This window comes from Vidua macroura, chromosome 14, assembly GCF_024509145.1.
Source record: "Vidua macroura isolate BioBank_ID:100142 chromosome 14, ASM2450914v1, whole genome shotgun sequence".
Lineage (NCBI taxonomy): Eukaryota > Metazoa > Chordata > Aves > Passeriformes > Viduidae > Vidua > Vidua macroura.
Window position 1 is genome coordinate 1,359,984 of NC_071584.1, and position 25,509 is coordinate 1,385,492.

The following is a 25,509-nucleotide window of genomic DNA, read 5'->3' on the forward strand; positions in this document are numbered from 1 at the left end:
GGCAGGCCCCGGAGCCGTTTTATTGCCCGGGAGCGGACCGGGAGCGCCCGCGGGTGCTGGAGCCCCGGGACGGTGATGGGGCTCCGCGGGTGATGGAGCCCCGGGACGGTGATGGGGCTCCGCGGGTGATGGAGCCCCGGGGCGGTGATGGGGCTCCGCGGGGTGATGGAGCTCCGGGGCGCTGATGGGGCTCCGCGGGTGATGGAGCCCCGGGACGGTGATGGGGCTCCGCGGGGTGCTGGAGCCCCGGGGCGCTGATGGGGCTCCGCGGTTGTGATGGAGTTCCAGGGATGTGATAGAGTTCCGGGGATGTGATGGAGTTCCGGGGTGGTGATGGAGTTCCAGGGATGTGATAGAGTTCCAGGGATGTGATGGAGTTCCGGGGTGGTGATGGAGTTCCAGGGATGTGAGGGAGCTCCAGGGATGTGAGGGAGCTCCGGGGATGTGATGGAGTTCCAGGGATGTGATGGAGTTCCAGGGATGTGATGAAGCTCTGAGCATGTGATGGAGCTGTGGGTGTCCCCCAGGCTTCTGCACACCGGTGCCGCGTCCATGACAACTGTGCCACCCGGCGCGTGGGTGTGCCCTGCTGGGCAGTGGCAGCGCTGGGCAGTGGCAGCGCTGGGCAGTGCCCGCGGTCAGCACTCCTCGTCGGCCATGTCCAGGATGCTGCTCAGCAGCACCCTGAAGGTGGGGCGCTCCTCAGGCTTCTGTGGGGCAAGAGGGAAGCCTGGCTGGAGCCCGTGTCTGCCCCAGCCACGCCCCGGGGAGCTCTGTCACCCCACCCAGGGTGGCCGGAGGTGTCACCAGGCGTGAAAGCCACTCACCTCGTGCCAGCAGCTGTACATGATGGCGTAGACCCGCTCCGAGGCCGCCTGCGGCCGGTACAGGCGCAGGCCTTGGATGACGTGCTCAGTTGTCTCGTTGTTGTTAAACCTCTCGTAAGGCATCTTTCCCAGGGAGTAAACTTCCCACATCAGGACGCCTGTTGTGGGGAACAACAGGGAGAGCTCATGGCATTGGAGCACCCGTGCCTGCTCCTGGTTTGCAGAGGAGTTCCCAACCTCCAAATCATCAATGCTGTGCCCTTACCAAAGGACCAGACGTCAGACTTGCTGCTGAACTTGCTGTACAGCAGCACTTCGGGAGGAGACCACCGCACTGGAAACTTGGACCCCATGGAGCTTGTGTACTCATCATCTAGCACATACCTGCAGCAGGAAAATGGATCAGGGTGCCTCACTAGGATTTCACATTTCCCTCCCCCACACAACTGACCAAGCCCAAAAGGAATGGGCAGCTCAGGATGACCAGAGGTTCCAGCTCTGCGTGGGTTTCAGCAGTACGTGTGTGTTAGCCAGGATTGCAGAAGAGATTTGCTGACATGGAAGCACAGCAAAAAGGGGATGTGGAGAGAAAGCTGCAGCCAGGAGACTTGGGGGAAGGAAAAGAAGATACAGGGAGACGGGGGAAGGGCCAAGGAAAGTAAGAAAGGGATGGTGGAAAGTGGAGAGGCAGAAGGTTGAGCCAGGCAGATGAAATGGGAAGATGATGGGAAAGCAGACCTGGAGGGTGGTGGGGACAAAGACTAATGTGTAGAATTGATGGAAGGAGGAGATGGGGTACTGAGACAGGAAAGTGACACAAACACATCTACCAGACCTGGAAAGACCAAAATCTGACACTTTCACAATTCCTTGGTCATTCACCAAACAGTTTCGAGCAGCCTGTGAATGGAGAGGTGGAGGCAGTTACTTCTACCTGCTCTTGTCTCTCCCATCCCCCTGTAGCAGGTGAACTTCATCTCATCCCCACCCACCGAACACTTCCCCTCACTTCGTCCTGCAAGTTCACCTGGACTGGGGCAAGCTAGAAAGTCCTCAGCAGAGAGCAGCTGGGGCTTCCAAGCATCCTATTTATCTATGCGGGATTTTGCCTGAACAAAGCAGCCACAGCCCTACCAGGTCTCTGTGCAGGAACTGCTTGGATTCCAGGTACTCCATAGCTTCACAGACATCCTTGCACATCTCCAGCAGCTCGGCAGGCTGGAAGCGCTGCCGTGCTTCCCTCAGGAAGTTCAGGAGGCAGCCATTGGCCATGTACTCGGTGATGATGAAGATGGGACGCTGCTTAGTGCAGACCCCGTAGAGCTGCACCAGCTTCTCGTGAGACAGGTTCCTGTGTTGGGGACAAATGCAATTCTGAGCATCCAGAAAGCCAGGGAGCAAAGGAAATACCTGTGAATAAGGAGATTTAGGGAAGGGAAGGGAAGGGAATGGAAGGGAAGGGAAGGGAAGGGAAGGGAAGGGAAGGGAAGGGAAGGGAAGGGAAGGGAAGGGAAGGGAAGGGAAGGTGCTTCTGGCCCAGCTGACAGTGGAAAACCTCACAAAGGAATCAGCACAAAATCAGTGGGATCTTGGATGCATTTTGCAGAGTATGGGACTGCCTAAGACTGTCCCTCCATACCTCCCAGGAGAGCAGCCATTCTGGCAAGGAGCATCCAGCACTACCCTGCACGGTGCTCACCACTTACATCATGACTTTGGCTTCGTCAATAAACTCATCCTCTGACATGGAGCCCTCCCTGATCATCTTGATGGCAACGTTGTACTGGCCCCTCCATTTCCCGTACTTCACCACGCCAAACTGCCCCGTCCCGAGTTCCTTCAGGAAGGTCAGATCCTTGGGGTCGATCTCCCACGATCCTAGGACAAGAGTGTGAGTGTAATGTGGGTACGGGTGACCTCCCTGCATGGTGCTCCCAGTCATCCAATCTAGCAAGCCCAAGAAAAGCTCACAAGCATTTGCTGCCTGAAAAATCATCCACAAAATCTGAGACCTGTAACTCCAGGGGATGGGAGCAAGGTAACTTGTGGAGTTTTTTGATCAATACTGTTACCAGAGGGTAGTTGGGAAGTGGTTCCTGGGAAGGCTATGAGCTGTGGGACAGCCAAGATCCCAGCCTGGGAAAGTTGCTGCTAGCAGAAACAAACCTGTCACCCTGTTCTTTCAGAAGTTTTAAAGTTCTTTTAGAAGTTTTCTATGCCTTCTAATGTTTACATATTTCTACTAGAGTTCTCATGCACTGTTCATGTAAATAATGATTGTTTTACATTTTTCTTTGTGGCAGGAGAAAACTGTTAGACTGTTGAGTTAACCAGTGTGGTTGGAGAAGTAGCAATTTAATCCTCCAATCTACTGTCACTTTTAAAATTCTATATATTACGAAGTCAGAAATAAAAGTAACTTCCTTTCGCTCTTTTAATCTTAGTGTGAGTGCGTGAGTTACTTTGTGCGACACAAACCCTTTAACCAACTACAAGTTAGTCCAGGATGGCATACCATAGCCAAGGCCAGCTGTGGAAGGAGCACTTTTCTTGTGCTGAGACACTGGGTACTTCAGTCTGGATATGAGCCCTGAAACACAGCAGCAGAGATTGCCACATTCCAGCAGGGAACACAACTCCTGCCTTTGGTGCAGGAAGGTGGGGATGCTGTGGTGCCAGTGCAAACACTGCTGGCTTCACTCTGTCTCCAGACCCCTGACCTGCAGAGTTGTGCTGGTGGTAGGTGATGAGCTCTGGGATGCTGTTGAACAGGTGTTTTTCTGCCAGGTAATACTGATTCTGGGGGGTGCAGCAGACGACATAGTGGCGGATCGTGCCTTGGGGGTCCCTGAAGAGGGAGAACATGAGGTCAGTACCGTGGGGAGGAGAGGCAGAGGGTGAGAGGTGCCCAGAGGGGCCCTCTGAGGGAGGAACAAACTGTTCTTGGAGCCACTTACACAGAGGACTTGGCATAGACGGAGACAGTGTATTTCCCTGTCTTGCTGGTGGAATCTCGGACAATGAAGCCCCCTTCCTTACCCTAAAACAGAAAGGGGAAAGGGCACTGGGTGTTTGTGGGGACTGTGTGTGACTGTAACAGGCAAAACTTGAAGTGAGTGAAGATCGCAGCATGGCTGGAAAGGATGTAGTGAGTCAGAGGAATCCTACTTCCAGTCCCTGCACGGGAGGCCACCTCCTGAAGTGGCTGCCTGGAGGAGCTCACACTGGGATGGGGAAGGTTCCTGGGGTTCTTGGGACAACACTCCTCTCCCAGAAAAGCCAGGGTTGGTCCCGTGCTGGACACAATGTGAGAACAGCCCATGGAGGGCTGGTGTGTAGAACAGACCCAGCCTCGGGAGGCAACACTTACCTCCTGTTTCAGCAGTTGCTCCGCTTGGCTCCGAGTGATATTCTTTGAGTACCACCTGGAACAGGGACACAGGACTCAGCCAGGGAGATCTCCACAGCCACCTCTGTCCCCAGCCCAGTCAGGACAGGCGTGCAGAGAGCAGGCAGGGATGGCTGCCAGGGGCTGGAGGCTGTCAGAGGATGTGGAAGAGGCAGAATGACCCAGCCAGGCTGGGCTCTTGGGCTGTGTAGGGTAACAACCAAATGGAAAATGTCTCCAACCAAGTGCAACTCGCCAGGTGCCTGTGCCCTCTCTTACTCAAAGATCTCCAGGGAATTTCTGGTTTCAGTGACGTAGTTGCTGGGGATGTATCCTTCCCTCCTGCAGAAGAAAAGGGGCTGGTCACACTCCAATAGAGCAGGCCAAGAGGAAAGGATATTCCTGTCTCAGGAGGCTGAGTAGAAATGGGCTCAAAAACCTTGGTGCAAACCCATCTGGGGAGGGCTGACACCACAGCTGGCTTCAGCCTCCTGCCCCTCCTCCCCAGGGCAGCCCACAGGTGGGCAGGCAGCCTGTCCTCACCCGTGGGGTGCCAAAGGGGCGTGTTTGCCCACCAGTGCCTGAGCACCAGGGCAGGGCAGCGCTGCAAAGCCATGGCCCTGGGCAGTGGGAGCTCTCACCCGTTCTTGTCAAGGGCTTTCCACCAGGGCAGGTGGCTCTCCTCCAGGATGAAGTACTCCTCGCCCTTCTGCAGCTGCAGGTCCTGCGCGTTCATCGGCTCGTAGTTGTAGAGGGCCACCACCTTCTTCATCTCCCCCGCTGTGCTGGGGGCTGGCTTGGGAGGCAGAGCCTTCATCACCATCTTCCCACAGGGAGAGGGAGGGCGTGGAACACGGTCAGGCTTGCACACACACACCACGAGACCCTTCCAAGGCCTGGGAGGGCAGTGGTCTGAGGCAAGGTCAGGGCAGTGTTTGTCTCAGCTCCCACGTGTATCTCTACCAGAACACCTATTTCCTCTCCCTGGACTTTTTTATTTTTCCTCATCTCCACAAAAAGTAAGTGTTTTCTCTTTAACTTTTGGCTTAACCTGTGACTCCTCCAGCCTGTATCAGGGCTTTAATCTCTCAGATGCCCTGGGAAACCTTAGGGTTGAGATCATTTGACTTTCCTATAGGCCTTTGGGCTCCATCCCCTGCTTCAAGCTCCTTCTCCCATAGGTCACCATCTTGACCTCCCTCCCCAGAGCAGAGTCCTGGCCTGTACATCTCTGAGCAGCCATTGAACATGTTGCCTTTTTCCAGGTCCGTATTTCCTCCAACACTTTGGAGCAAGCCCTGACGTTGGCCTTTACCTGGTCCTCCTCAGGAGTTGGGGGAAGGGGCTTCTTTGTCTTGCGATGTGACCGCCCGACTTTTAAACCTTCAGAACAGAGGAGGGGCTAAGGTGAGAAAAGATCCCTGGCTTTCTGCTGCGCTGGTCCCCAGGGCAGGGGGACAAAGCACTGGGAGGGTGCCTGGTGTCTTACTGCCATTCCTGCTCTCCAGAATCCGGCAGCCCATGGCGTTCTTGGCTGTCTGGGAGCAGCACAGGTACTGGCCGTCGATCCAGAAGCAGGGGTGGTACTTCTGGACCAGGTCGCTGTTGTACCGAATCACTGTGGCAGAGGAGGGAAGATGTGAGCCAGGGCTGTGTCCCCAGCCTGCTGCAAGAGCTCTCTGCTCCCTGAGTGCAAGTGGTCAGCTGCGTTAAATCATTTCCTCTCAGCTGTGCTGCTGTCCCCTGAGCCCTGATGTTCAGGTTTCCCTCAGCTTACCACTCTTGTTTCAGTGCTGTGGCTATGCAGTCCCTGTGCCACAGGGAAGGGCCAGGCTTGGCTCTCAGATCTGATTTAAGCTTTTTGAGCAGCTCTGCAAAGGGGCATGAGCATGCTTGGAGCCAGTCACAGAAGGACCTGGCCCTCCTGCCAGCCAAAATATCCAATAACCCCCAGGCTGCTCTGGCCGATGGTTCACGGCTCTTTTGAGCCCTTTTTTCCCCAGAAGTGGGGTGGGAGACCAGCGCTGTGCCTGGCTTTTCCATGGGAAGAGGAGGGCGCTGCCACCAGCCCGTGCCTGCTCAGAGACTTCCCTTGCAGGGAGAATATTCCCTTGCCAGGCAGGCTGACCAGCTTGCTCATACTTCTCCCCAAGCTAGAGGGACACCTGGATGTGCCTAAACATTGCTGACAGCCCGGGGCTGGCCCACAGCAGCTACACGGGGTGCAGAGAGCCCATTCCCTGGTGGAGTAAGAGCAAAAAGGCAGCATTTTCTCTCCTTTCCCTATGGATTCTACACTGGCTTGAGCTGCCAGAGCAGCCCTCCTCCCTCGGCAGGGAAGTGGGAGAGGACTGGCTGCTCTGCTGGGGCTCTTGTGAGATAACCGACTTCCCCGTTATCAGCCTGCCCCTCTTCCGCCTCGCCCGAGCCAACTTCCCCGTGTCAACTCAAGCAGCTAATCCCACTCTGCCAGCACAAAGCCACAGAAAGACACACACACACGTGCACCGGGAGGCACATACAGGTGGCTCCAGCAGATTTTGGGTGGTCAGAGACCCTTGGCACAGCGCTGCTGCAACACACTCCCAGCTCCAGGAGGGAGCACCCACCCAGCTGAGCATTAGCTCAGCGTTACTGAGCAAGGCTCGGGGTGGTTTGGGGAAGATGCTCTGTGGCTCCCAGCAGGCTTGTGGTCCATGTTTCCTAAAGCACTGGGCACCTAACCCTCACATGCCAAGGCAGCACAGCGGGATGGCCACATCTGCTATTTCCTCTTGCCCTCAATGATTTCTGAGCTTGCTTGAGCTGCTTTGGAGCAGGTTTGTGAGAAGGCAAGGAGCCCCAGCCAAGGTAGCTGTGGTGCTGCAGAGGATGACAATATCTGCTTGCTCCGGGCAGGAGAAGCTCGCTCTTCCTTCAGACATGGGACAGGTAACCACGAGCCAGCGAGCCCCTGGGAGCCTGGCACTGTGGGTTGGGCACAGGCACAGCTGTGCCCACGCTGGCTTCCCAAGGGAGCTGCAGAGCCCCCACACTCACCGCTCTTCAGCTGATGGATCCAGCGCTTGCGCAGCTCCTCTGTCGGGGAGAAGATGTAGAGGGGCCCCTCGTCATAGACCACCTGCAGGACCACGCGCCTCAGTGCCGCGGGCAGGGCTCTCACGGCAGGCACGGGGGGAGCCGAGCCTCGTTGGCCACCCCGAGCCAGCCCCGCCGGCATCTGCTGGCCCCGCACGGTGCTCGCGGAACCGTGACAAAGAGGTTAAAAATAAGCCCCCTCCCCCGAGATTTTCCACTTCCTTCTCTGACTTTCGGTGTGCTGGGGGTGCACTGGGTGCCAGCAGGGCAGGCAGCTGGGCTGGGGGCTGAGTGTGCAGCCAGCATCCCTCCAGCATCAGCCAGGGGACTGAAAGGGGCAGGACAGAGCTCAGAAGCAGGTTTCCGTCTTAAACAGAGCTGGCTCGGGGCTCAAGGAGGCTCACCTGGCTGTCCCATGCAGTGTGGACAGCAGCAGAGTGTCTCCAAGCAGCTGAGTGACACCTGGCACCGAGGCAGCGATGCCATGTTTGACCCCAGGCCCCTGTGGGGTCCTCCCCTCAGGACCTGCCACCAGGCAGAGTGGACCAGCAGAGAGGGTGCAGTGGAAACTCACCTGGAAGGGGTAGGGGAACCGTTCGATGATTGAGATCTGCTCCATGTTGTTGTAATCCTCCCCTTTCCTCTGGAAGAGAGAGGCAGAGATGGATGCTGGCATCCTGGTGCTCAGCTGCTGGCATCTTCTCTGGAGCAGGTCCACAGCTTTTGGCATCCCCCTGCTCTGCATCAAGCTGGACCTCTGCTGTGGTGCGGACAGAGCCCCTCATGCCAAGCAGGGCTGTCCCCCATTGCCACCACCCCAGAGACTCTTCCTACTTCCCCAGTGAGGGGACAGGGGGACAGATGCAGGGACCCCGGGACCCTCCTCACCGGGACCTGTCGCTCAGGGGGAGGGTTGTTTTCAGGTGCCACTGTCTCCACGCAGGTGATCTTCTCAATGTCCACGGAGCCCTTCTTACTGCCCCGGCGCTGCAAGAGACAGTCTTGGTTCAAATGGTCACCAAGTGGAGACCTGGAGAGACTCAAACCGCCCCCTCTCCCTGTCCGAGCACCCCTTGGGCTACGTGCTGGCAAGGGACAGCTGGTGACCCCCGGACGCTGGCATGACGCAGCCCCTGTGGCTGCAGACTCACCCCCCGCTCAAAGTCATACTCATAGTAGGACAGCTTGCTCTCCGTCAGCAGGAACAGGCGCTTCTTGAAGTTGAGGGGAGATGTTTTCTTCTTCTGCTGCGAGCGCTTCAAGAAGATGCTCTCCAGGATGACGCTGGCCATGTCAACCCCCTGGGCTCCCCCGTGCTGCGCTCACTGGCTTGCTGTGGGCAAGACAATGCTGGCACGGCGTTTGCTCAGCCCAGAACCTGCTGGGCCTCACTCAGGTGCACTCTGCCCCTTGCCCCAGGGGCAGACAGGGGGGGCTGGGACCCCCACAGCGGGGGGAAACAGCCACAGAGGAGTGAGGCCAGGTGCGTGTGGGTTGTTTGTGACGTGACCTCTCCCGGCCCCTCTCCCACACCAGCCTGCAGACCAAGCCACCACCCGGATGGCTCCTGCTCCTGCTGAAGAGGCCCCCAGGATATGCAAGATGGACAGAGAGCTGGAGAGAGAGAGAAACGGGGGAAGAAGCTTGGAGCCCCGGGGAGGAGCGCGGAGCCAGCTGTGACACCCTGCAGGCGCTCCTCCCCTCCAGCTCTGTGCATGTGAGCCTGTGTGGGCTGTTTCCTCCTGCCCCACCGCAGCCTCTTCGTGCTGGGGACGTGCTGACTTGGCAGCGTGCAAGGGTTGGTCACGGGAAACCAATCCCTAAAAAGCTGCGGGTAGGTCCTGGCACTGAAAACCCACAGTGCTGCCAAGAGCACAGGGTAGCCCCAAAGTCATCCTTCCCCTGTGTGCCCATGGAGCCTGCAGGAGAGCAGGATGGAGCTCAGCTCCCCTTCCTCCCCTCTGAGCAGCACTTGTCAGTGGTCAGGCTTGAAGGGCTGCCTCCAGCCAGCAGGCAGAGGGGTTAAAACCTCCCCCAGCCACCAGGAAATCTCCCCTGAGCCTCTCTGGGGAAGGTCAGTGCAAGAAAGGGCTCATGAGAGCCCTGCACCCCACAACTGCCCGGCCTTTAGCAGCTGGAAATCGCCCTAGCCCATCTCTTGGAGCAGCCCGTGCATCTCATCCCATCCCTCCATGCTGTACCCAGGAACTGTGACCCCCAGGTGGGCCCAGCACCCCCAGAGCCACGTGGCTGGAGCTGTGGGCTGTGACCAGCACCTGACTGCAGTCTGGGGAGCTGATGAGTGAGCTGTGTGGAGCCCCTGCTGTGCTGTGATCCCCTGGAGCTCCGTGTCTCCTGCCTGACCACCTACAGTCCCTGCTTCCCCTTCACCCTCACCTTGTTCCCTTTTTTCCTCCTATAAGCACAGCTTTGGAAAGCAACCTGGGAGAAGCTGTTTTTGTCCCCTGCTCCCCACAGCCCATCTCCTTGGGGGAGGTTCAGAGGTGGGCCAGAAACAGGGGTTCAGCCCCCCATTCCCCAGCCGAGTATTCCATCCACTCTCCACACACAGGAGATGGGCATTGGCTCACTCACAACAGGGTGGGGAACAAAGCTGCCAGGACCTGGTCCCATACATTGTGCCTTTCTCCAGGCAAGCCCCAGCATGGGGACAAGAAGCAGAGGTGTCCTCCCAATGCCCAGAGCCTCCCAGCACAGCCCCTGCTGCTGTAGTACTGACCCTGCCCCATGGTCCCCAGAGAGGCTGGGGACAAGCCTGGGGATTCCTTCGCCCAGGCTTCTCTCTTCCCTCCTTGTGGCTCTTATGGCTCAGACCTTTCCAGCTTGTTTGGGTGGTCAAAAAAACCCCAACTTAATAAATAAGCCATCAGAGTCTTTTGGAAAAAACAGCAGTGTGCGGATTGAGGCCTCAGGAGGAGGGACTGGGGTCTCTGCAGGTGGCTGGTGTGGCCCCTGACCCCCAGACTGCTGTCAGGGTTGTGGATGAGCCCAGAGTGACCCCAGAACCACCCTGTAGCCCTGTGCCTCGTTTTCCCTACTTATCAAGCGTGACTGCTGATCCTGTGTCCCAAGAGCAGGGGGGGCTCCCACTGCCCTCCCTGGCACAGACACAGGGCTGAGCAGAGGGGCCCTGGGCTCCAGCCCATCCCAACTGCAGTGCCAAGTCCCTGGAGCTTTACCTGGAGTCACAGCAGCGGGGTCATGGCCAGCAGTGCCAGGCAGGTGGGACACGTCCTCACTGCGTCCTCTGGATGGAACTGCCAGAGGGGAAAGGACAGCGAGTGTCTCAGAGGGCTGTTGTGCCCCATCATGGCACAGCATCCCTCTCCCCAGCACTGCCACCAGATCCGCTCTGTCCCTGCCTGTCCTCGGCACGGAGGACACCGCTGCTGTGCCGTGACAGCAGTGACGAGTGGCTGTGTGGAAGCATGTCCTGTGTCCCCCCTGCAGCCAGTGTGACTTCCTGCCGTGCTCACACCTCGGCCCAGCGTGCTCTGAGACAGCCACCGGGCCTGGCACACGCTGCTGGCCTCATGCCGCTGGACACCGTGTCCCACCCCGCTCCCGGGGCCATCCCGCTTCCGCAGGCAAGCTTTGATGTGGGGCTGGCAGGGACCTGGCATGCCTGGGACACGAGGGAAGGGTGACAGAGTGGCAAACTTCACAGCCCTCATGTTTCAGGTTGAGCCCCGAGGGTGTCAAAAATGATGGGTGGGAGGGACACAGGGGAAAACCTCCTGCATGGGAGAGGAGCAAACCCAGAGCTGCACGCCAGCAGCGCCCACTGCAAAAAGCACAGGGAGAGGAATGGCCAGAGACACTGGCAGAACCCCAGCCCCTGCTCTTGGCCAGCCCTGGGAGCCCTGGCACCCTCGCACCACTGCGATTCCCAGCTCCAGCGCAGCCTGCGCCCCCTGGCACCCCCTGCACCTCCGTGCCCCGCTGCACCCCACGGCCCCACGGCCGGGAGAAGCGGGCTCAGATGCCACCTGCTTGGAGCTGGTCAGGCTGCAGGACAAGGCAGAGCCCTCCCCGCAGCACGAGTCCTGTGCCCAGCCTGGCTCTCCTGCCCCCCGGCAGAGAGGCATGAGGCCGCCAGCACAGGCCACATGCAGCCTCCCGCTACCCCGGCTGTCCCACGGCCTCATCAGCAGGGCCCCGCCGGTGCCCAGGAGCCCAGGGGCAGCGCTGCCCCGTGCCGCGGCTCCCGGGGCTCCGCACTCACCGAGCCCTCCCGCCGCCGCTCCGGCCAGCCGGGGCTCCGCCGCGCCCGCCCCGGCGGGTTGGGGTGCCTGTGGCAGCAGGGACGAGGAGAGACGGCAGGGTGCGCAGGGAGGAAGGACGGGGCCGGCCAACCCCACCCTTTCGGTTCCCCTTTTTTAGTTTTCTGACTCAAAGGCAGCACTTGTGTTTCCTCCTGCAGTCAGCCGGGCCATTGCCGTGGGGTCACCAGGCCAGCGGCCGTGGCCGGAGCCTGCCCCGGGCTGTGGGCAGTGCCAGGTGTTGGCTCAGTTGGCTGACCATCCTTGTGCTGTCCCAAAACCGGTTCTTTCACCCCATGTGCAAGGGGCTGGCTGATCCCCACACGGAACCGAGGTATTTTTATTTACAGTTCTGCGTGGAAAGAGCTTTTACTGGGAAATTCACAAAGCCAGCAGAGTGACTATCAAAACTTTTCACTGTTTCTACGTTTTAGCAAATGAAAACGTTAATCTTCATTGGCTACAGATTACATCAGTCATTAGTATTCTATCTTGTAGTGTTAAATGATTCCCCCACTTCTTATGTTAATTAGGCCACGTGTTCAGTCTTCCTCTTCGTTTGGCTCAGTGGGTTTCTTGGGTCGGTGGTCCGTGAGTTGGTGTTGTCATCTGGAATCTCTTATCCATTGAGAGCTGATTTAGCACAGTTGTTGAGTTAGCTTTGCTAGTTACGTCCTTGTTTTGAGAATTCTGCCAGCTGTTCTTGCGCTTCTAAATTCTGCATTCTCTGTGCCCCCTATCAGTGGTAAACCCTTCTTCCCATGCCTTGTTAACTCCCACCCAGGTCTGGGATCACTGAAACATGTCAAGCCCTAAACCTTAACGAGGAACTCTGTCGACACATAACTTGTCTTTCGAACGCCTGGGCGGCACCTGCAGCCCGCAGACCCCACAGGCCCCACAGGCCCCGCAGGCCCCACAGGCCCCGCAGACCCCACAGACCCCACAGACCCCGCAGACCCCACAGGCCCGCACCCCTCGCACCCCCGGCCCAGACCCACCCTCCGCCCACGGCGGCCGCCTGCTCTCCTCCCACCGCCAGGGGGCGCCGTGCCCGGTGCCCCTCTGCGCTCGCCTCTCTATGGTCGCCAGCTCACATTCACTTCCGCTTCCGGTCGGCGCTTTCTCTCCGGGCCGCCGCCGCCAAAATGGTGAGTGCTGGGGCTGGGCCGGGCTCCATCCGCCGGCATCCGCCCCGGGGCTGCGCCGGGCTGGGCTCCCTCCGCTGCGATGGCTGCGTGCTGGGCGGCCAGGCCGGCGCGGGGGCTTCTGCATCCCCGGATGGCGGCGCAGGGCCCGGGGGAAGGGGAAGGGCGGGAGCGGGGCCTGAGGAGCGAGATGTGGCGTGTGCGCGGCGGCTGTAACCGGCTCCTCTCCTCCTCCAGGTGAACGTGCCGAAAACCCGCCGGACCTACTGCAAGAAGTGCGGGAAGCACCAGCCGCACAAGGTCACGCAGTACAAGAAGGGGAAGGACTCGCTCTACGCGCAGGGTGAGCGGGGGCGCGGCCCAGGGGAGCTGCGTGCGGCCCGGCTGTCGTGTGCCCTGCACGGGTGGTGTCGATTGGGAGCATTTGTATGGCTGGGCAGGACAGCTTGACCAAAAGGAGGTGCTGTACAATAAAGAGAACTGCAAAAATGAAGACAAAGGGAGAAAGGCTAAGGACGTGTCAACCCAAAGCAGTTTCGGATGGTTGTCTTTTAGAAATATTTAACTACTTAGGGAATGTGCTCTGGGTAAACGTAGCTGGCTGTGAAAGCCAGCCCGAGGGAGAGCCCTGCCTACCGAGTATGAGAGGTGAGTTTGAAATGTGCTGGGCCGTCAAGTCCAGGTGAAAGAAAATGAATCCAGTGGTAGCTCCGGCAGTAATGATGTGGAGTAATTACGAAAACATCACCTGCACGGGACTGTATAAATATTTTCGGCCCTTTGTGTGCTGGCTTTGAGGATTTACCACGCAGCACCCTTGTCTGCACAGAACCCTGTGTAAAATCAAGTGCCTTGATTTGTAGGCCTTGTGTGTCTGTTGGGTGCAGCGTGTGGGGATGGGACAGCACAGGAGCCATGGCACTGGTTCTGCTGGGCTCTGCTGGGATTTAGGAAGTGCCAGTTGTGCTTGTAGCACCTCCTCGGGCGTTGCCTGACCAGAGCTGTTTTCCCCGCAGGAAAAAGGCGTTACGATCGGAAGCAGAGTGGCTATGGGGGCCAGACAAAGCCTATCTTCCGGAAAAAGGTGAGTGAGTGAGTGTTGCTCCTCAGGAACAGGAACTTCCTTGGCAGCCCACATGCCCAGCTGAGGGAGGATTCCTCAGGGCTCTGCTCTGGCTGTGTTAGGGCAGTGCTGTGCTGGCAGCGCAGGTGTCCCCTCATCACAGAATGGCTTGGGTTGGAAGGGACCCCTTGCCATAGGCAGGGCCGCCTTCCACTATCCCAGGCTGTTCCAAGGTCCATCCAGCCTGGCCTTGGACGCTGCCAGGGATGGGGCAGCCACAGCTTCTCTGGGAAACCTGTGCAAGGGCCACCCCACCCTTGCAGGGAAGAATTTCTTCCTACTCTTTAATCTAAATCTCTGTCAGTGTGAAGCTGTTTCCCACTGCCCTATCACTCTGTGCTCTTGTCAAAAGTCCTTCTCTGTCTCCCTTGCAAGCTCCCAGCAAGTACATCTCCTTGCTGTCCTGTCTCACGGAGATGCTCCTCATTTGCAGGGTGACTTGAGCTGTGTTTGCAGAGCAGATTCCCAGCTTTGATGCCGCAGGGGAGTGGGGTCTTTCTAGGAGGGATATTTGCAGTGAAAGGAATGCTTCCTTCACTGCTTGCCCAAGGGGAAGGGCTTGGTAAAGGGAAAGGAACTGTCTGCTTCCTTGGTGTGGTATTTACAGCAGGGAAGCAAAACCCAGTGGGTGGATTTGTTACTCCGTGTGGATTATTTAGTTATGCTCATAGAGCTGCTGGGATGCCTTGGTATACAGGAAGCCTTCCAGCAAGAAGAAAGAAAAAAATGAGGCAGCAGGTTTTCAAGTTGACTTTGTGCCAGGAAGTGGGGAGACCTCACAGAAAATGCTTCTGCAAGCAGGGTACACCAAGCAGCTGCATTGCTGGCACTCTCTGTTTGTACACTGCAATTCTCATTTCTGTTTTTTCCCAGTCAGCATTGTATGGCTGGTTGGCTGAGGTTTTTAGCTGGTGGTTACAGCCCTGTCCAGGTGCTACAGCAGCCTCCCAACTTTGGATTCTTCCCTCTGCAGTTGTTAGGTTTCATCCAATTTCTGAGTAGCTGCAGCTCTGCACTGAGCCTGTTGTGTCACTGCTCCTTCCAGAGGAAGTTTGCCGGTCGTGTTGCTTCCAGGTGGTTCTTTTGCCCAGTTTTCTTCTGGATTTCTCCTGAGCACTGCTGGTCTGTGCTCCCACACTGTAAAAGTGTGAGTTTCTTGCTCTGTTCAGTAGAACAGACTTCTCCAGCATGGCTGATCCCTACAGGAACCAGTCCTGCCCCACTGAATGCTTTTGCCAGCACCCTTTTTGTGAAGATAACAATCCACTTCACTCCCGTACTGATCCTTAAAGAGCTTTCTTGTTTTCAGTGGAGAGAGCCTGTGTTTTTAGTCTCTCTCTACACTTTGGGAACAAACTGAATGTTCAGGAGTGCTGGGAACAAGCTCTCCCTGAAAGCAACAGTTTGTCTGCTTGGGGATGTGTGGTTGATTGAAACACCCTGCTCCTCCTCCCAGGCCAAGACCACCAAGAAGATTGTGCTGAGGCTGGAGTGTGTGGAGCCCAACTGCAGGTCCAAGAGGATGCTGGCAATTAAGAGGTGCAAGCACTTTGAGCTGGGAGGAGACAAGAAGAGAAAGGTGAGTTTGCATGCTGTGAGTGGCTGAGAAAGGGGGGCAATACTCAGTGGTGAATAAACTCACTCTTGTCTCTTGCTTCTTACAGGGCCAGGTGATCCAGTTCTGAGCGTCATCCTGCTCATCGTTATGGACCGTATTAAAGTAATTAGATTGATCCCTTGCTTTTTTTAATGTGTTCTCTTGGGTGGGAGCTGTGAGTACATGAACTCAGCAGGGAGGTGTTGCTTGCAGAACCTTTTAACAGACCAGTTTTTAACCTGGCTTTTGTAAAATCCCTGCCAGTAGCTGGGATCTCTTTAGTGTGTTTCCAAGAGGTGTTTTGTAACGGGTGCCAGTGACTTCTGTGCACGAACATGCTGCAGGCTCGTTTATGGACTCCCCTGAACAGCCCTTGCACTTGGCTGTAGGCCCCTTTTTACAAACAGCTGTACTGCCCTGAGGAGCAGAGAGAGGTCTTGAAGCAGCCAGTGGGTTTGATACCTGCACCATTAGGCAGGTGCCTAATTAGGTAATTAGGCAGGTGCCATTAGCTGTGGCAGCTCAGAGAGGTGAGGGACAGCTCCATGCCTGTGGTTGCTCCTGGCACATGGTGCCTCAGCCTCAGCTGCCTTCCCCTGTGCCAACTGCTGTTGGCTCCTCTTAGTATTTTCCTTGAACAGAAGAAGGCCAAGCACAGCAGTGAAGTTCCCAGTGGGCAACAAGCAGAGTGTGGTAGATTGTGGGGACAGCCTCCAGGACAGCTTCCCCTTAGAGAGGAACATTTCTGTGAGTGGGAAGTCTGCTGTTAGCAGGTGCTGGGAATGCAATGCAGAGTTCACCCTTACAGGCAATTTTCTTGTAGTGGAAATAGAGCTGGAGAATGGAGAGATGCCTCTTCACATCTTCATCATGATTGAGAGCACTCAGTTACTGAGTTGTAAGGGAATCTGTGTTTTGCTTACTAAATATTGGCTGATGTGATGGCCTTTTCAGTTTGTGTAGGCAGGGGTGGCTTTGGCCTGTGGGGTGGACTGTATGGCTGTATTACATCAGCTTCACTGAGTGCTGGTACTAGTAATCATGACAAATTTCACAAAAACTTACATTACTGGAACAAACTGGCCTGTTTCTAAACCATGATTTAATTTCAGATACCATGCAGTACTTTTGTACACTGCAAGTAAGAAAAAGCATAGGCTTTTAAAGGGATTTGAATCAAAGTGCTTAATCACAGAAGAACAAACCAAGAAATCCTCATTGTATTGTAGTCAGAAGAGAATATACTTGCACATGATGGTTGCTTAAGTGATTATCCATCTCCTGTCTTGGAGAGCCCACGTTATTCAACCTAAAGGCTGCTGCCAGCAGTGGAAAGCGAACACTCAGGGGTTTCTGGGAGGCAGGATTCATGGAGAAAGAGGACTTCAGTGGCCATATGAAAGGTGGAGAGGGAGTTGTCATCTAAAGGGAAGTGACAGCCACTGGTAAGAGATTCCTGGAGTGAGGGGAAACCCTCAAAAACTTGAGTCCTAAGGCCTGATAGCAGCTGTCAAGAAATCTGCTAAGAAGTGCAATGGTTCATGTCAGTCCCTGAGTTGTCAGAAGATGGAAGTGCCTGTCCATGCTCTGAGTGAAGTGTTGGGTTTCCCTTAGCAGGGTGGGAGCAGCTTTTCTTGGACTGTGCGGCCTGGTCTGGAGAAGAGAGCAAGGTGGCCAAGGTGTGTTTCCCTACTGTCCCTAAAATGCTCAAGGACAGCTGTATGATGCTGCCTGTGCATCCCTTGCCTTTCCTTGCTTGGTAGTGGCAGTGGGTGTAAACAGGAGTTGTCACCCTGCTGGAGCCTTTCCAGCCCCTTGGAGGGAGAGTTGGGTGAGATGCCAGGGAAAAGGGCACTGCTCTGCTGTTCACCCTTCCTCTGTCACCTCATGATGATGGACTGATGGCAATTTGTCCCATTAGGCTGAAGGTTTAGATAATGAATGCCTGAGAAGAAAGGCACCTGCTTGGAAGAAGGAGATGAGTTTCCTGCCACAAGTTCAGACAGAGCCTAAGGCTTAGGAAAAGACTGTCTTTTTGCTGCCTATAGTGGCAGGACTTTGAGCAGCACAGTGCCCGTGGGGTTCACCTCCACGCTCAGGGAGGAGATCCAGCTGTACACGCCCCAGTCCCTGCTGGCTGGCAGCACCTGTCGGATGGAGCAGGCCGGGTTGCAGGCCAGCCCATTGCCGAGGAAGGTGAGGGAGAAGGTGAACTTCTGGGGTCCTCCAATCTCCTGCTGGTTCAGCACGGCCACAGCATAGGCTCGGCCAGACAGGGGCCGCTCCCACAGCTGAAAGTTCTTGTCCTGCCAAGGAGAACACAAACCCAGGGCTTAGGCTGTGCGAGACTGAAGTGGTGATCTTCATGCCTGTCTGTTCCAGCAGGCTTCAGGAACAAATGGGCTCACTGGGCTCCTGTTCCCAAACCCTGAGCACCTCTCCGTCCTCCTGTGCCCCACTCTGCAAACCCCCCGCCCCGATCCTGCTGTACCTTGGAAAGCTGGTATCCCTGCTTGCCCAGTGGGTCCTGGTTGATGGCGATCACCTCTTTGTTCTGGAGCAGCCACTTGGCCTCGGGACTGATGTGCCGCAGGTCGTTGGACATGAACAGGGGAGCGGCCATAATGGCCCACATGGCCATCTGAGTCACCGACTGGTCCCAGCTCAGCCCAAAGTTTCCAATCACCAGCTATGACAAGCAAACAAAAAGTGCCTGGTAACGCTGCCCGCTGAGGACAAACTGGGCCACAAGTCCCAGGAAATCACAGGGTGGGACCTCTTTGGAGCCTGGCTAGATAGGCTGAGGGCCAGGAGCAGGACCAGCCGGTTGGGAAAAGCAAGGCGTGACTACGTGGCAGTTTAGGATGAGTCCCTGGTGGAAGTGAAGAAAGCTCTTTAAGTGGCTAGGCAGTGTTTAAGGATGCTTTTGGATTCAGATTCTTGCAGTGCTGGCACCCAGAGGTTTTCACTCTGGTGGGACATCAGCACTTTGGAGATTGTCCCCCAATGCCACACCTGTGTTCTGAGCTGGTACTGCTCGTGGAGGCTGTGTGACGCAAAGATGGTGCTTCCTTGGTACTATCCATAGCTGCGGTCCTCTTTCCCTTTCTACCTTGGACCTTCTCATCAAGATCCTGATCCTAGGGTCCCATCAGAGCCCTTCCCCTCAGTGTTTCTCCCCCAGCTCTCTCCCTTCTCATTCTCAGCCCGCAGCTGATGGGAGGCTTTTTTGCTTATGCTTTCAGTGGGATGCGTGTTGCTGTACTTGCCATGTCAGGATCATTCCAGCCCCCTGGCCCAGCTATCTTCACAATGGTGTCCTGGTGAAGTGCTGTCCAGTCTAAGATACTCTTGATGCTGCTCCAGGAGTCATAGACATCATAGAAGTTCCTCCAGTGATTGCAGTACTGTTTGATCTCTGTGTAATTGGGCTGCCAGAACAATGAGTGTGATTAGACAGAGCATCTGGCTGTACAGCAGGAGTGTCAACAAGGCTAGACTGGACCAAAGGTAGCTTGGTGGAGAACCAGGGAAACCCCTTCCATCACCAGCTATCTGGATGATGTAGTGCACGTTTGTTCCCTTGAATGCTTTGTGCCCAGTAACTCCACTCTGACATGTTCTAGACAACACTGTTGCTCCCCTTGGGAGAACAGTTGTCATCACCAGCTGTGTTACAAAATTCCTTCCCGGTTTTACTGAAGGTGTGACAAGGCCAGTGGGATTAAACTGTAATATCCCAGTAATTATTTCTATTTCTTGGGTTTATGCCCTTTCGTGAGTAATGCATTTAATTCCAGCTGTGGGTGGAGGGCAACGTGTCAGTCACAGACTCTGGCTGGCAGAAATCTGTCACTGAACAATGTGGAGGATGTCACAAAGCCTCTCTCGTGGTCCCCAGAGCTGCCTGTAAGGCTGAGCCTGCAGCACTCTGTGTCCAGGAGGAATTACAGTGAGCTATCAGCTAGGCTGTGTGTCTGCATTGCCAGTGGTTTGCTGCTTGGCTCCTTGGAGAGAGGAAGCAGATGGATGCTGTGGTTTTTTTGGCACGCTCCATCTGGGCTGTGCCTTCATGCTGCAGAATCCTACTGAATGCGTTTCAGCAGAGCAATGGTTCAGGAGTGCTTCAGGGCTCTGGAAGAAAAAGTTTTTTCCCTCCATTTTACAGCCTTGTTCTCTGTCAGAATGGAGAGCAGCAAGTTTCTCAGGATGCTGTTTTGCAATCTTAAATGTTTTTCTCTTCTTCCCCCTTGAGCCCCAGGATAAACCTTGGGAGGAAGGTTCTTCTTACCTGCTGCACAGGCCTCAAGTAGAAAGGCCACTCACAGGAGTATACAATGCTCCTTCCAGTCTTGTTCAGGGCCAGAGACATGAGCCTGTATCCTAAAGGAAGAGCACAGACAGAGGTTACACAACCTCCCTGCTCACACAGCAGAACTAAGCCAATGTCACAGGTTCAGGTTTCAGTTCAACTCTTGCAAAAATACGATTGAACACATTTTTGTGGTTGAGACACCACAGGGAGGACAGGGGAATTTAAAGTCTGCAGCTGGTCACCTGCCTCCCGAGGACAGAAGCTTTGCTTGGGCAGTGTGTCGCTCCAAGACTGCTGCTCCCTTTGTACATACAGCCAGGGGAAGAAGTTAAAAGCTTTCTTGTATGGCATTTTCCCCCAGATACCCAGGAAACACAAGTCAGGATCTATCAAGCAGCGCAGCTTTGCTGGGTGACGTAGGAGTACGTTCTCCTGAGGCACTTGCGCCAGATGGAGTGGGCAGGAATGCAAAAGCTCTAGTTTTTCCTGTCCTTGTCCCCAAACAGCCCTGTTAAGTCCCTTCCAATTGGCAGAGAGGGAATGAAAAGTCTGCTCTCTCCTCTGGAACTGCTTCAGTACAACTGGATTGTATCTGGGTTACACATATGATCCAGCAGGAGCTCTCAGCTCAGCTGTCACTCAGGGTGCTGAGCTGTGCTCCTGTCTGTGGCACTTGGCATATGCCCCACCATCTGGCTTCGATGGCATTGTCACTTGGGCAGGTTCTCCCTGCCAGGCAGAGACAGGACTTTGTGCAGGACTCCTGCTGCCAAACATGGTGGTGCTGACTGTGCCAGCAGCCAGAGAGCCCAGTCAAGAGAAAAAAAGCTTTCTAAGTTAAAGTGTTCTTCCCATAAATCTACTCCTGTGGCACTGGGAATTGCCTGTGCTTCAGAAGAGGCTGTAGCCAAGTCCCCTCAGCGCAGGGAGCTGCTGAGCTTTCAGCTGCTGGCTCGCCAGCCTTTGTGCAAATAACTTTTGAAGTGGTATTTACATTGGTGTGCTTTAAAAGGAAAACCCCAGTAGATTTTTATGCCATAATTCCCTTCATTTTTATCTGTTAAAAGCCCTCCGAACTGCTCCTTTCATGGCTGACACAAACTGTTCTAGCACCCCACCAAAGGGATTGTGTGAAGTGCCCTGGGCTCTCCAGCAGAGGCCCCACAGAAGGGCAAAGCCTGTGCTGAGTTAACAGCTGAGGGAGCAGCCTGCACAGCCACCCCCAGAGCACACAGCTGATGTGTCTGTGCTCAGCCTGATCCACGCTCTGGGCTGAGAAAGCTCCTTTTCTGAGCTGGGCTTGAAGGAGAGCTCCAGGAGACTGAGCAGGTAAAAACACTGAACACAGCAACGCTCAACACCTTGGGCTTGAGAACAGAGCCTCAGATTTGCTTTTGTAAGCACGTCTCTTAAATGAGTATGCTCAGGGAAAAGCGAGTCCCTGGAGCTTGATGCTGGGCCTAGAATTGCTGCTGCCTGCGGAATATTCCCACCCATGGGAATAGCTGCCTTGAGCCCATGCCTACCTTCTGCCAGCTGCTCCAGTGAGTCAGAGTTGCAGCCGTCAAACTTGAGCAGGTCCACACCCCAGGAAGCAAATGTCTGGGCATCCAGGTCATAGTGGTTGTAGCTGCCAGGGAAGCCCGCGCACGTCTTGGTGCCGACATCGCTGTAGATTCCCAGTTTCAGACCCTTGGAGTGGACCTGTGTGTGCAGACACAAACAGAGCCTGGGATGGGGCAGCCTCAAGGCAGGAGGAGGAGGATTTGGGGCAGCAAGGGAAGCAAAACCCCACAGTGGCAGGCAGGGCCTTCATCAGCAGTGACGCGGCCATACCCCCCCGGCTTTCCTGCCCTGCCCCGCTCCCAGGCTGGCTCAGCAGCGTGCCGCGGTGCCACTCACGTAGTCGGCCAGCTTGCGGATCCCACCGGGGAACCGTTTCGGGTCCGCCTGCAGCCTGCCCCGCTTGTCCCGCGTCGGGGCCATCCAGCAGTCGTCGATGCAGATGAACTCGTAGCCGGCGTCCCTCCAGCCCTCGGCAGCCATCCTGTCAGCCATCTCCACGAACAGCTGCTCGCTGGGCACGGCCAGGGCGCACGACCGGGAAAGAAAGCGGAGAATGTCTGCCGTCCCCCGCGGCACAGCCGCGGGGCTGTGCGGGCAGGGGGCACGCGGGGGAGCGCGGGGAAGGCACAGCGGGTGCCGGAGCACCGGGCCGGCTGTCCGCTACCTGGGCTGCCCCGGGCTCCCCGCGTACCCGTGCCCCGCGGCGGTACCTGACGCAGCGGCGCGGGTCGGCGGCGCAGTCGGTGCCGCAGAGGAAGCGCTCCCAGTGCAGCCAGCCCATGGGCGGTGTCCGCGCCAGGCCGTTGTCCAGCGCCAGCGCCGCCGCCACCGCGGCCGCCGCCGCCGCGACCCAGCGCAGCGTCCACCGCGCCGCCGCCATCGCCCCGCCCCGCCGCGGCACCGCCGCTGATTGACAGCCCGCATGCCCAATCCTCGGGGAGTCGGCGGGCAGGGCTGACCGTGGAACCAATCGCCGCGCGGCACCGCCCACCCCCTGCCGCCAATCCCGGGCGGCGACGCGCGCGTAGGCCCGCCTCCCTGCCGCGGGTCACGTGGGGCGGTGTCACGTGACCGAGGTGGAGGGGCCCATGGCGGCGCGGCCGGGCCGGGCCGGGGGAGCCGCGCCCGGGGCCGCACCGGCCCTGTGCCCGCCGGCAGCGCGCCCAGCCGGCTCAGGGACCGCTGCCACCTGGCCGGTACAGCAGCAGTGTGGCCAGCAGGACCAGGGCGGTGGCTGCCCCCCTGTGCTGGGCACTGCTGAGGCCACGCCCGTGTCCAGTTCTGGGCCCCTCGCCACAGCTCCCTGACGGCAGGGTGGAGCCGCTGGGGCCAGGCGCTGCTCCCGCGAACAGGGACGGGAGCACAGCACAGAATCTCAAACTGTGCCAGGGGAGGTTCAGGTTGCATACCAGGAGAAATTTCTTCACAGAAAGGGTGATTAGGCATAGGAATGGGCTGCCCGGTGAAGTGGAGGCACGGTCCCTGGAGGTGACACGGCAATCAGTGCCACGCTCTGGTTGGCACGGTGGTGATTGGCCATGGGTTAGACTCCCATCTCAGATCTTTTCTGACCTCAGTGATTCTGCGTGCTCAGCAGTGCCTGAGGGGCTGGGGCTGCTGTGGGTGCAGGCTGTGTGTGTTCTCTGTGTCCTGGGGAAGAGATGACTGTACCCCATGGGCTCAGGACTTGGTTTTGGCCCTGGGCTTTCAGCTCTGCCTCAAAAACCGAGAAGCTCCTGAATGAGCTCTCCTCCTGAGCACCTCTCCCTGTGCTCGTCTGACAGATCCAGCCTGATCCAGTGTGGATTACGGCCAGGCTGTTTGCTGCCTCTCTGCCTGTGTGTGGACTCTGTGCTGTTGGATCCAGCCTGTCTTTGCTTGGGATGCTTGGGCCCATCCAGATCTTTGCACTCAGAGATTTTGGAGTGCAAGAAGTTCAGCCACAAGAATAAGTCATGGTCACTGGGCATCCCCCCTTTTGCAGCAGCTACATCTGACTGGCAGTTGAGATGAGAACCTCTGGAAATGGGCAGTGCTGGTGTCAGCAGGACCTGGAGAGCTGTTAAGGGCACCTGTATGCCAGCCAGCATCTCTGAGGTGAGCCCTGGATTTAGTCCCCATTTTTTGCAGGAATAACACGGCTGTGAGCAGCATTGGCAGCACGTGTGGCCTGTCAAGGAGACTTGGAGGCTCCCGCTGCCAAGGCAGCAGTGGGAAATGGGATGTGAGGGGTCACTTCTCCCCTGTGCCTCTCCCCAGGGCTGGACCAGCCCCACGGCCCCCCTGGAGCTCTTGTGGGCCCCACCACAGCGGGAGGAGGGGCAGGGTGGAAGCCCAGCAGGGCTGTGGCCATCAGGGCACAGGGCTCTGGGTACCATCGAGGCATCTCGCTAGGTGTCCTCCGATCCCTGCTCTGGCACAGCCAGGGAACAAAAGCTCTTCAGAGCCCGTGGGCTGATAATCACTCCTTGTTTCAGTGCCGGGGTCCTCCCCCTGTCCCCTGGGGAGCTGAAGCTCAGTGATCTCTCAAAGCCGGCAAAACAAGACACTGGAGGCTGGAAAACCTCATGGCTTTGTTGTCTCTTGTGCAAAATGATACTCCAGAGCTGGGCAGTTATCCCCTATTGCCAGTGTTTGGAGTGCTGCAGGGCTGATGCCTGCTAGTCTCAGTGTTCCAGCACTCCCTCACTGGTGCTTCCCACGTGTTCTGCCCGTCCCTAGGAGTACCTGGTTCCCCCACGCCCCTTGGGATGGGGAGCTCTGGGGTGCTGTGTGGCTGCATGTGCCGGCTGGTGCCCCCAGAGTGCTGCAGCCATGCTGCGGGGTGGAGGTGGCCATGGTGCTGTGGGGTTTGGCAGGGCCGTGCTGCAGCCTTTCAGAGCAGGTGGAGGTGACAGGCTGTGGTGTGATGCCTCAGCTTGAGTGGCAGGGGATGCACTGGGACTCCTCTGTTGGGGGGCTCTCTTGCAGGGCTGTGCTGAGGGCTGGGGTGCTGGCACAGCCACGCTGCCAGAGCACCCTGCACCTGCACCTTCCCTGTGCCAGAAGGCTCCTGTCCCCACGGAGGTCCTGCTAAGGCCCTGTGCCTGTGGCATGGCCGATCCCAGCAGGGCACACTGCCAGTCCAGCTCCTGGTGCTTTCCTCTTGTGCCCATTTTCCCACTTGTAAAGGGGCAGCCCTGACCTGCTCAGGGCTGCCTGGCTGACTTCTGGAGCATGCTATTTTCTTTAAAAGAATTCTGTGCTCAGGCAACGTGCAAAGGCTGCTCAGAGCCCCAGAAGAGCTGTCACCTGTTCCTGTGGCATGCACTGCCCTGGCTTTGGAGCTGGGATCAGCGTGGGCCGGGCTGTCCTGCAGGCACTGCTTGGTCTGCACAGGCTGCTTTGCTGAACCTCTGGCAGCTGGAGTTGCCCCAGAAGAGCTCCAGGTTGTGGATGTGGGGAGAGGCCCTGGTGAGGGAGGGGGGAAGAAGGGAAGGTTTGACACCCTGATGCTGCCAGGGTCAGCAGCAGAGCTCAGTGCCATCAGGGTCAGGCCCTCTGTGGTTGGTGGGGCAGGGGCCAGGCTGGCATGTCACTGCAGTGCCCAGCCAAAGGCACATTTCCTTGGCCCCACACGGGCCCCCCAAGGAGCCCTTGGGGCTGGCAAGGGGCTGTGCTGTCCCCAACCTGTGTGTGCTCCTGGTCCTGGGCATACTGCAAGCAGGAGCTGGGAAGCTGCCAGCGCTGATGATGCTCATTTTACTGTCTGGGAGTTCCATTAACCTGGTGTTAACTTCATTAACTTCCTTTTAAACCAGCAATTAACTTGGCCGTGGCTGTTGGTCCTTTGCCCACAGCTGCTGTCTGTGGTGGCTGGGATGCACCCACCAATGCACAGCCTTGGACTGATAAAACTGATAAAAAACTGATTCTGTCCAAAGACTGTGGGCTTTGCTGAGGGACTGAGCCACCTGGGCTGGTCCCTGGCCGTGCTGTGAGAGGACATGGGGCTCAGAACCCCCATCCCCAAGGCGTGAGGGACCCACTGGAGCTTTGTGCTGGAGGGCAGTGGCAGCCCTGCAGCTGTGAGGGTGTCCCAGTGACTCCCTGCTCAAACTGGGCTGCTGGGAGGACCAAGGGCAGGGCCTGAGTGCTGCTCCCCGCTCTGAAACTGCCCCCAGGGGCACCCGAGCCACAAGTTC

The 25,509-nt window shown here is 57.1% G+C and overlaps 3 protein-coding genes across 6 annotated transcripts; 1 reads left to right on the forward strand and 2 right to left on the reverse strand.

Annotated features, from left to right (window-relative positions):
* Positions 1-623: 623 nt before the first annotated feature.
* BTK (Bruton tyrosine kinase) lies at positions 624-12,761 on the reverse strand. Of its 4 annotated transcripts, none has more exons than XM_053990067.1 (21): positions 12,674-12,761; positions 11,540-12,209; positions 10,494-10,571; positions 8,445-8,626; positions 8,182-8,280; positions 7,868-7,936; positions 7,255-7,336; positions 5,705-5,833; positions 5,531-5,598; positions 4,857-5,038; positions 4,495-4,557; positions 4,198-4,252; positions 3,785-3,867; positions 3,548-3,675; positions 3,343-3,417; positions 2,534-2,705; positions 1,962-2,178; positions 1,663-1,727; positions 1,093-1,211; positions 828-985; positions 624-710 (listed from the first exon to the last, which is right to left on the reverse strand). In XM_053990067.1, exons 4-21 carry the CDS (start codon positions 8,583-8,585, stop codon positions 639-641), a joined length of 1,977 nt encoding a protein of 658 aa, XP_053846042.1. In that variant the 5' UTR covers positions 8,586-8,626; positions 10,494-10,571; positions 11,540-12,209; positions 12,674-12,761; the 3' UTR covers positions 624-638. The 4 variants fall into 4 exon arrangements, with proteins under 4 accessions (XP_053846042.1, XP_053846043.1, XP_053846044.1 ...); XM_053990068.1 differs by lacking the exon at positions 12,674-12,761 and adding an exon at positions 12,578-12,646; XM_053990069.1 differs by lacking the exon at positions 11,540-12,209 and having other exon boundaries at positions 12,674-12,716.
* RPL36A (ribosomal protein L36a) lies at positions 12,579-19,190 on the forward strand. Its single transcript, XM_053990104.1, has 6 exons — positions 12,579-12,727; positions 12,962-13,067; positions 13,741-13,808; positions 15,304-15,426; positions 15,512-15,567; positions 18,690-19,190. Exons 1-5 carry the CDS (start codon positions 12,725-12,727, stop codon positions 15,530-15,532), a joined length of 321 nt encoding a protein of 106 aa, XP_053846079.1. The 5' UTR covers positions 12,579-12,724; the 3' UTR covers positions 15,533-15,567; positions 18,690-19,190.
* Positions 16,529-22,208, reverse strand: GLA (galactosidase alpha). The gene is made up of 7 exons (XM_053990082.1): positions 22,036-22,208; positions 21,662-21,836; positions 21,286-21,463; positions 19,736-19,827; positions 18,714-18,875; positions 17,936-18,133; positions 16,529-17,750 (listed from the first exon to the last, which is right to left on the reverse strand). The coding sequence occupies exons 1-7, from the start codon at positions 22,203-22,205 to the stop codon at positions 17,487-17,489; spliced, it is 1,239 nt and encodes a 412-aa protein (XP_053846057.1). The 5' UTR covers positions 22,206-22,208; the 3' UTR covers positions 16,529-17,486.
* Positions 22,209-25,509: the final 3,301 nt, after the last annotated feature.

Excerpts from the sequence above, each read along its gene's own strand:
- BTK (XM_053990067.1), bottom strand. The coding sequence starts at position 8,585 with ATGGCCAGCGTCATCCTGGAGAGCATCTTCTTGAAGCGCTCGCAGCAG. Across the intron at positions 5,039-5,530 it reads CAACTCCTGAGGAGGACCAG|ATGGTGATGAAGGCTCTGCC; the intron begins GTAAAGGCCAAC and ends CCCTGTGGGAAG. Across the intron at positions 986-1,092 it reads GTCTGACGTCTGGTCCTTTG|GCGTCCTGATGTGGGAAGTT; the intron begins GTAAGGGCACAG and ends TCCCCACAACAG.
- GLA (XM_053990082.1), bottom strand. The coding sequence starts at position 22,205 with ATGGCGGCGGCGCGGTGGACGCTGCGCTGGGTCGCGGCGGCGGCGGCC. Across the intron at positions 21,837-22,035 it reads GACCCGCGCCGCTGCGTCAG|CGAGCAGCTGTTCGTGGAGA; the intron begins GTACCGCCGCGG and ends GGCCGTGCCCAG. Across the intron at positions 19,828-21,285 it reads ACTGGAGCAGCTGGCAGAAG|GATACAGGCTCATGTCTCTG; the intron begins GTAGGCATGGGC and ends CTCTTCCTTTAG.
- RPL36A (XM_053990104.1), top strand. Across the intron at positions 13,068-13,740 it reads GGACTCGCTCTACGCGCAGG|GAAAAAGGCGTTACGATCGG; the intron begins GTGAGCGGGGGC and ends TTTTCCCCGCAG. Across the intron at positions 13,809-15,303 it reads AGCCTATCTTCCGGAAAAAG|GCCAAGACCACCAAGAAGAT; the intron begins GTGAGTGAGTGA and ends TCCTCCTCCCAG.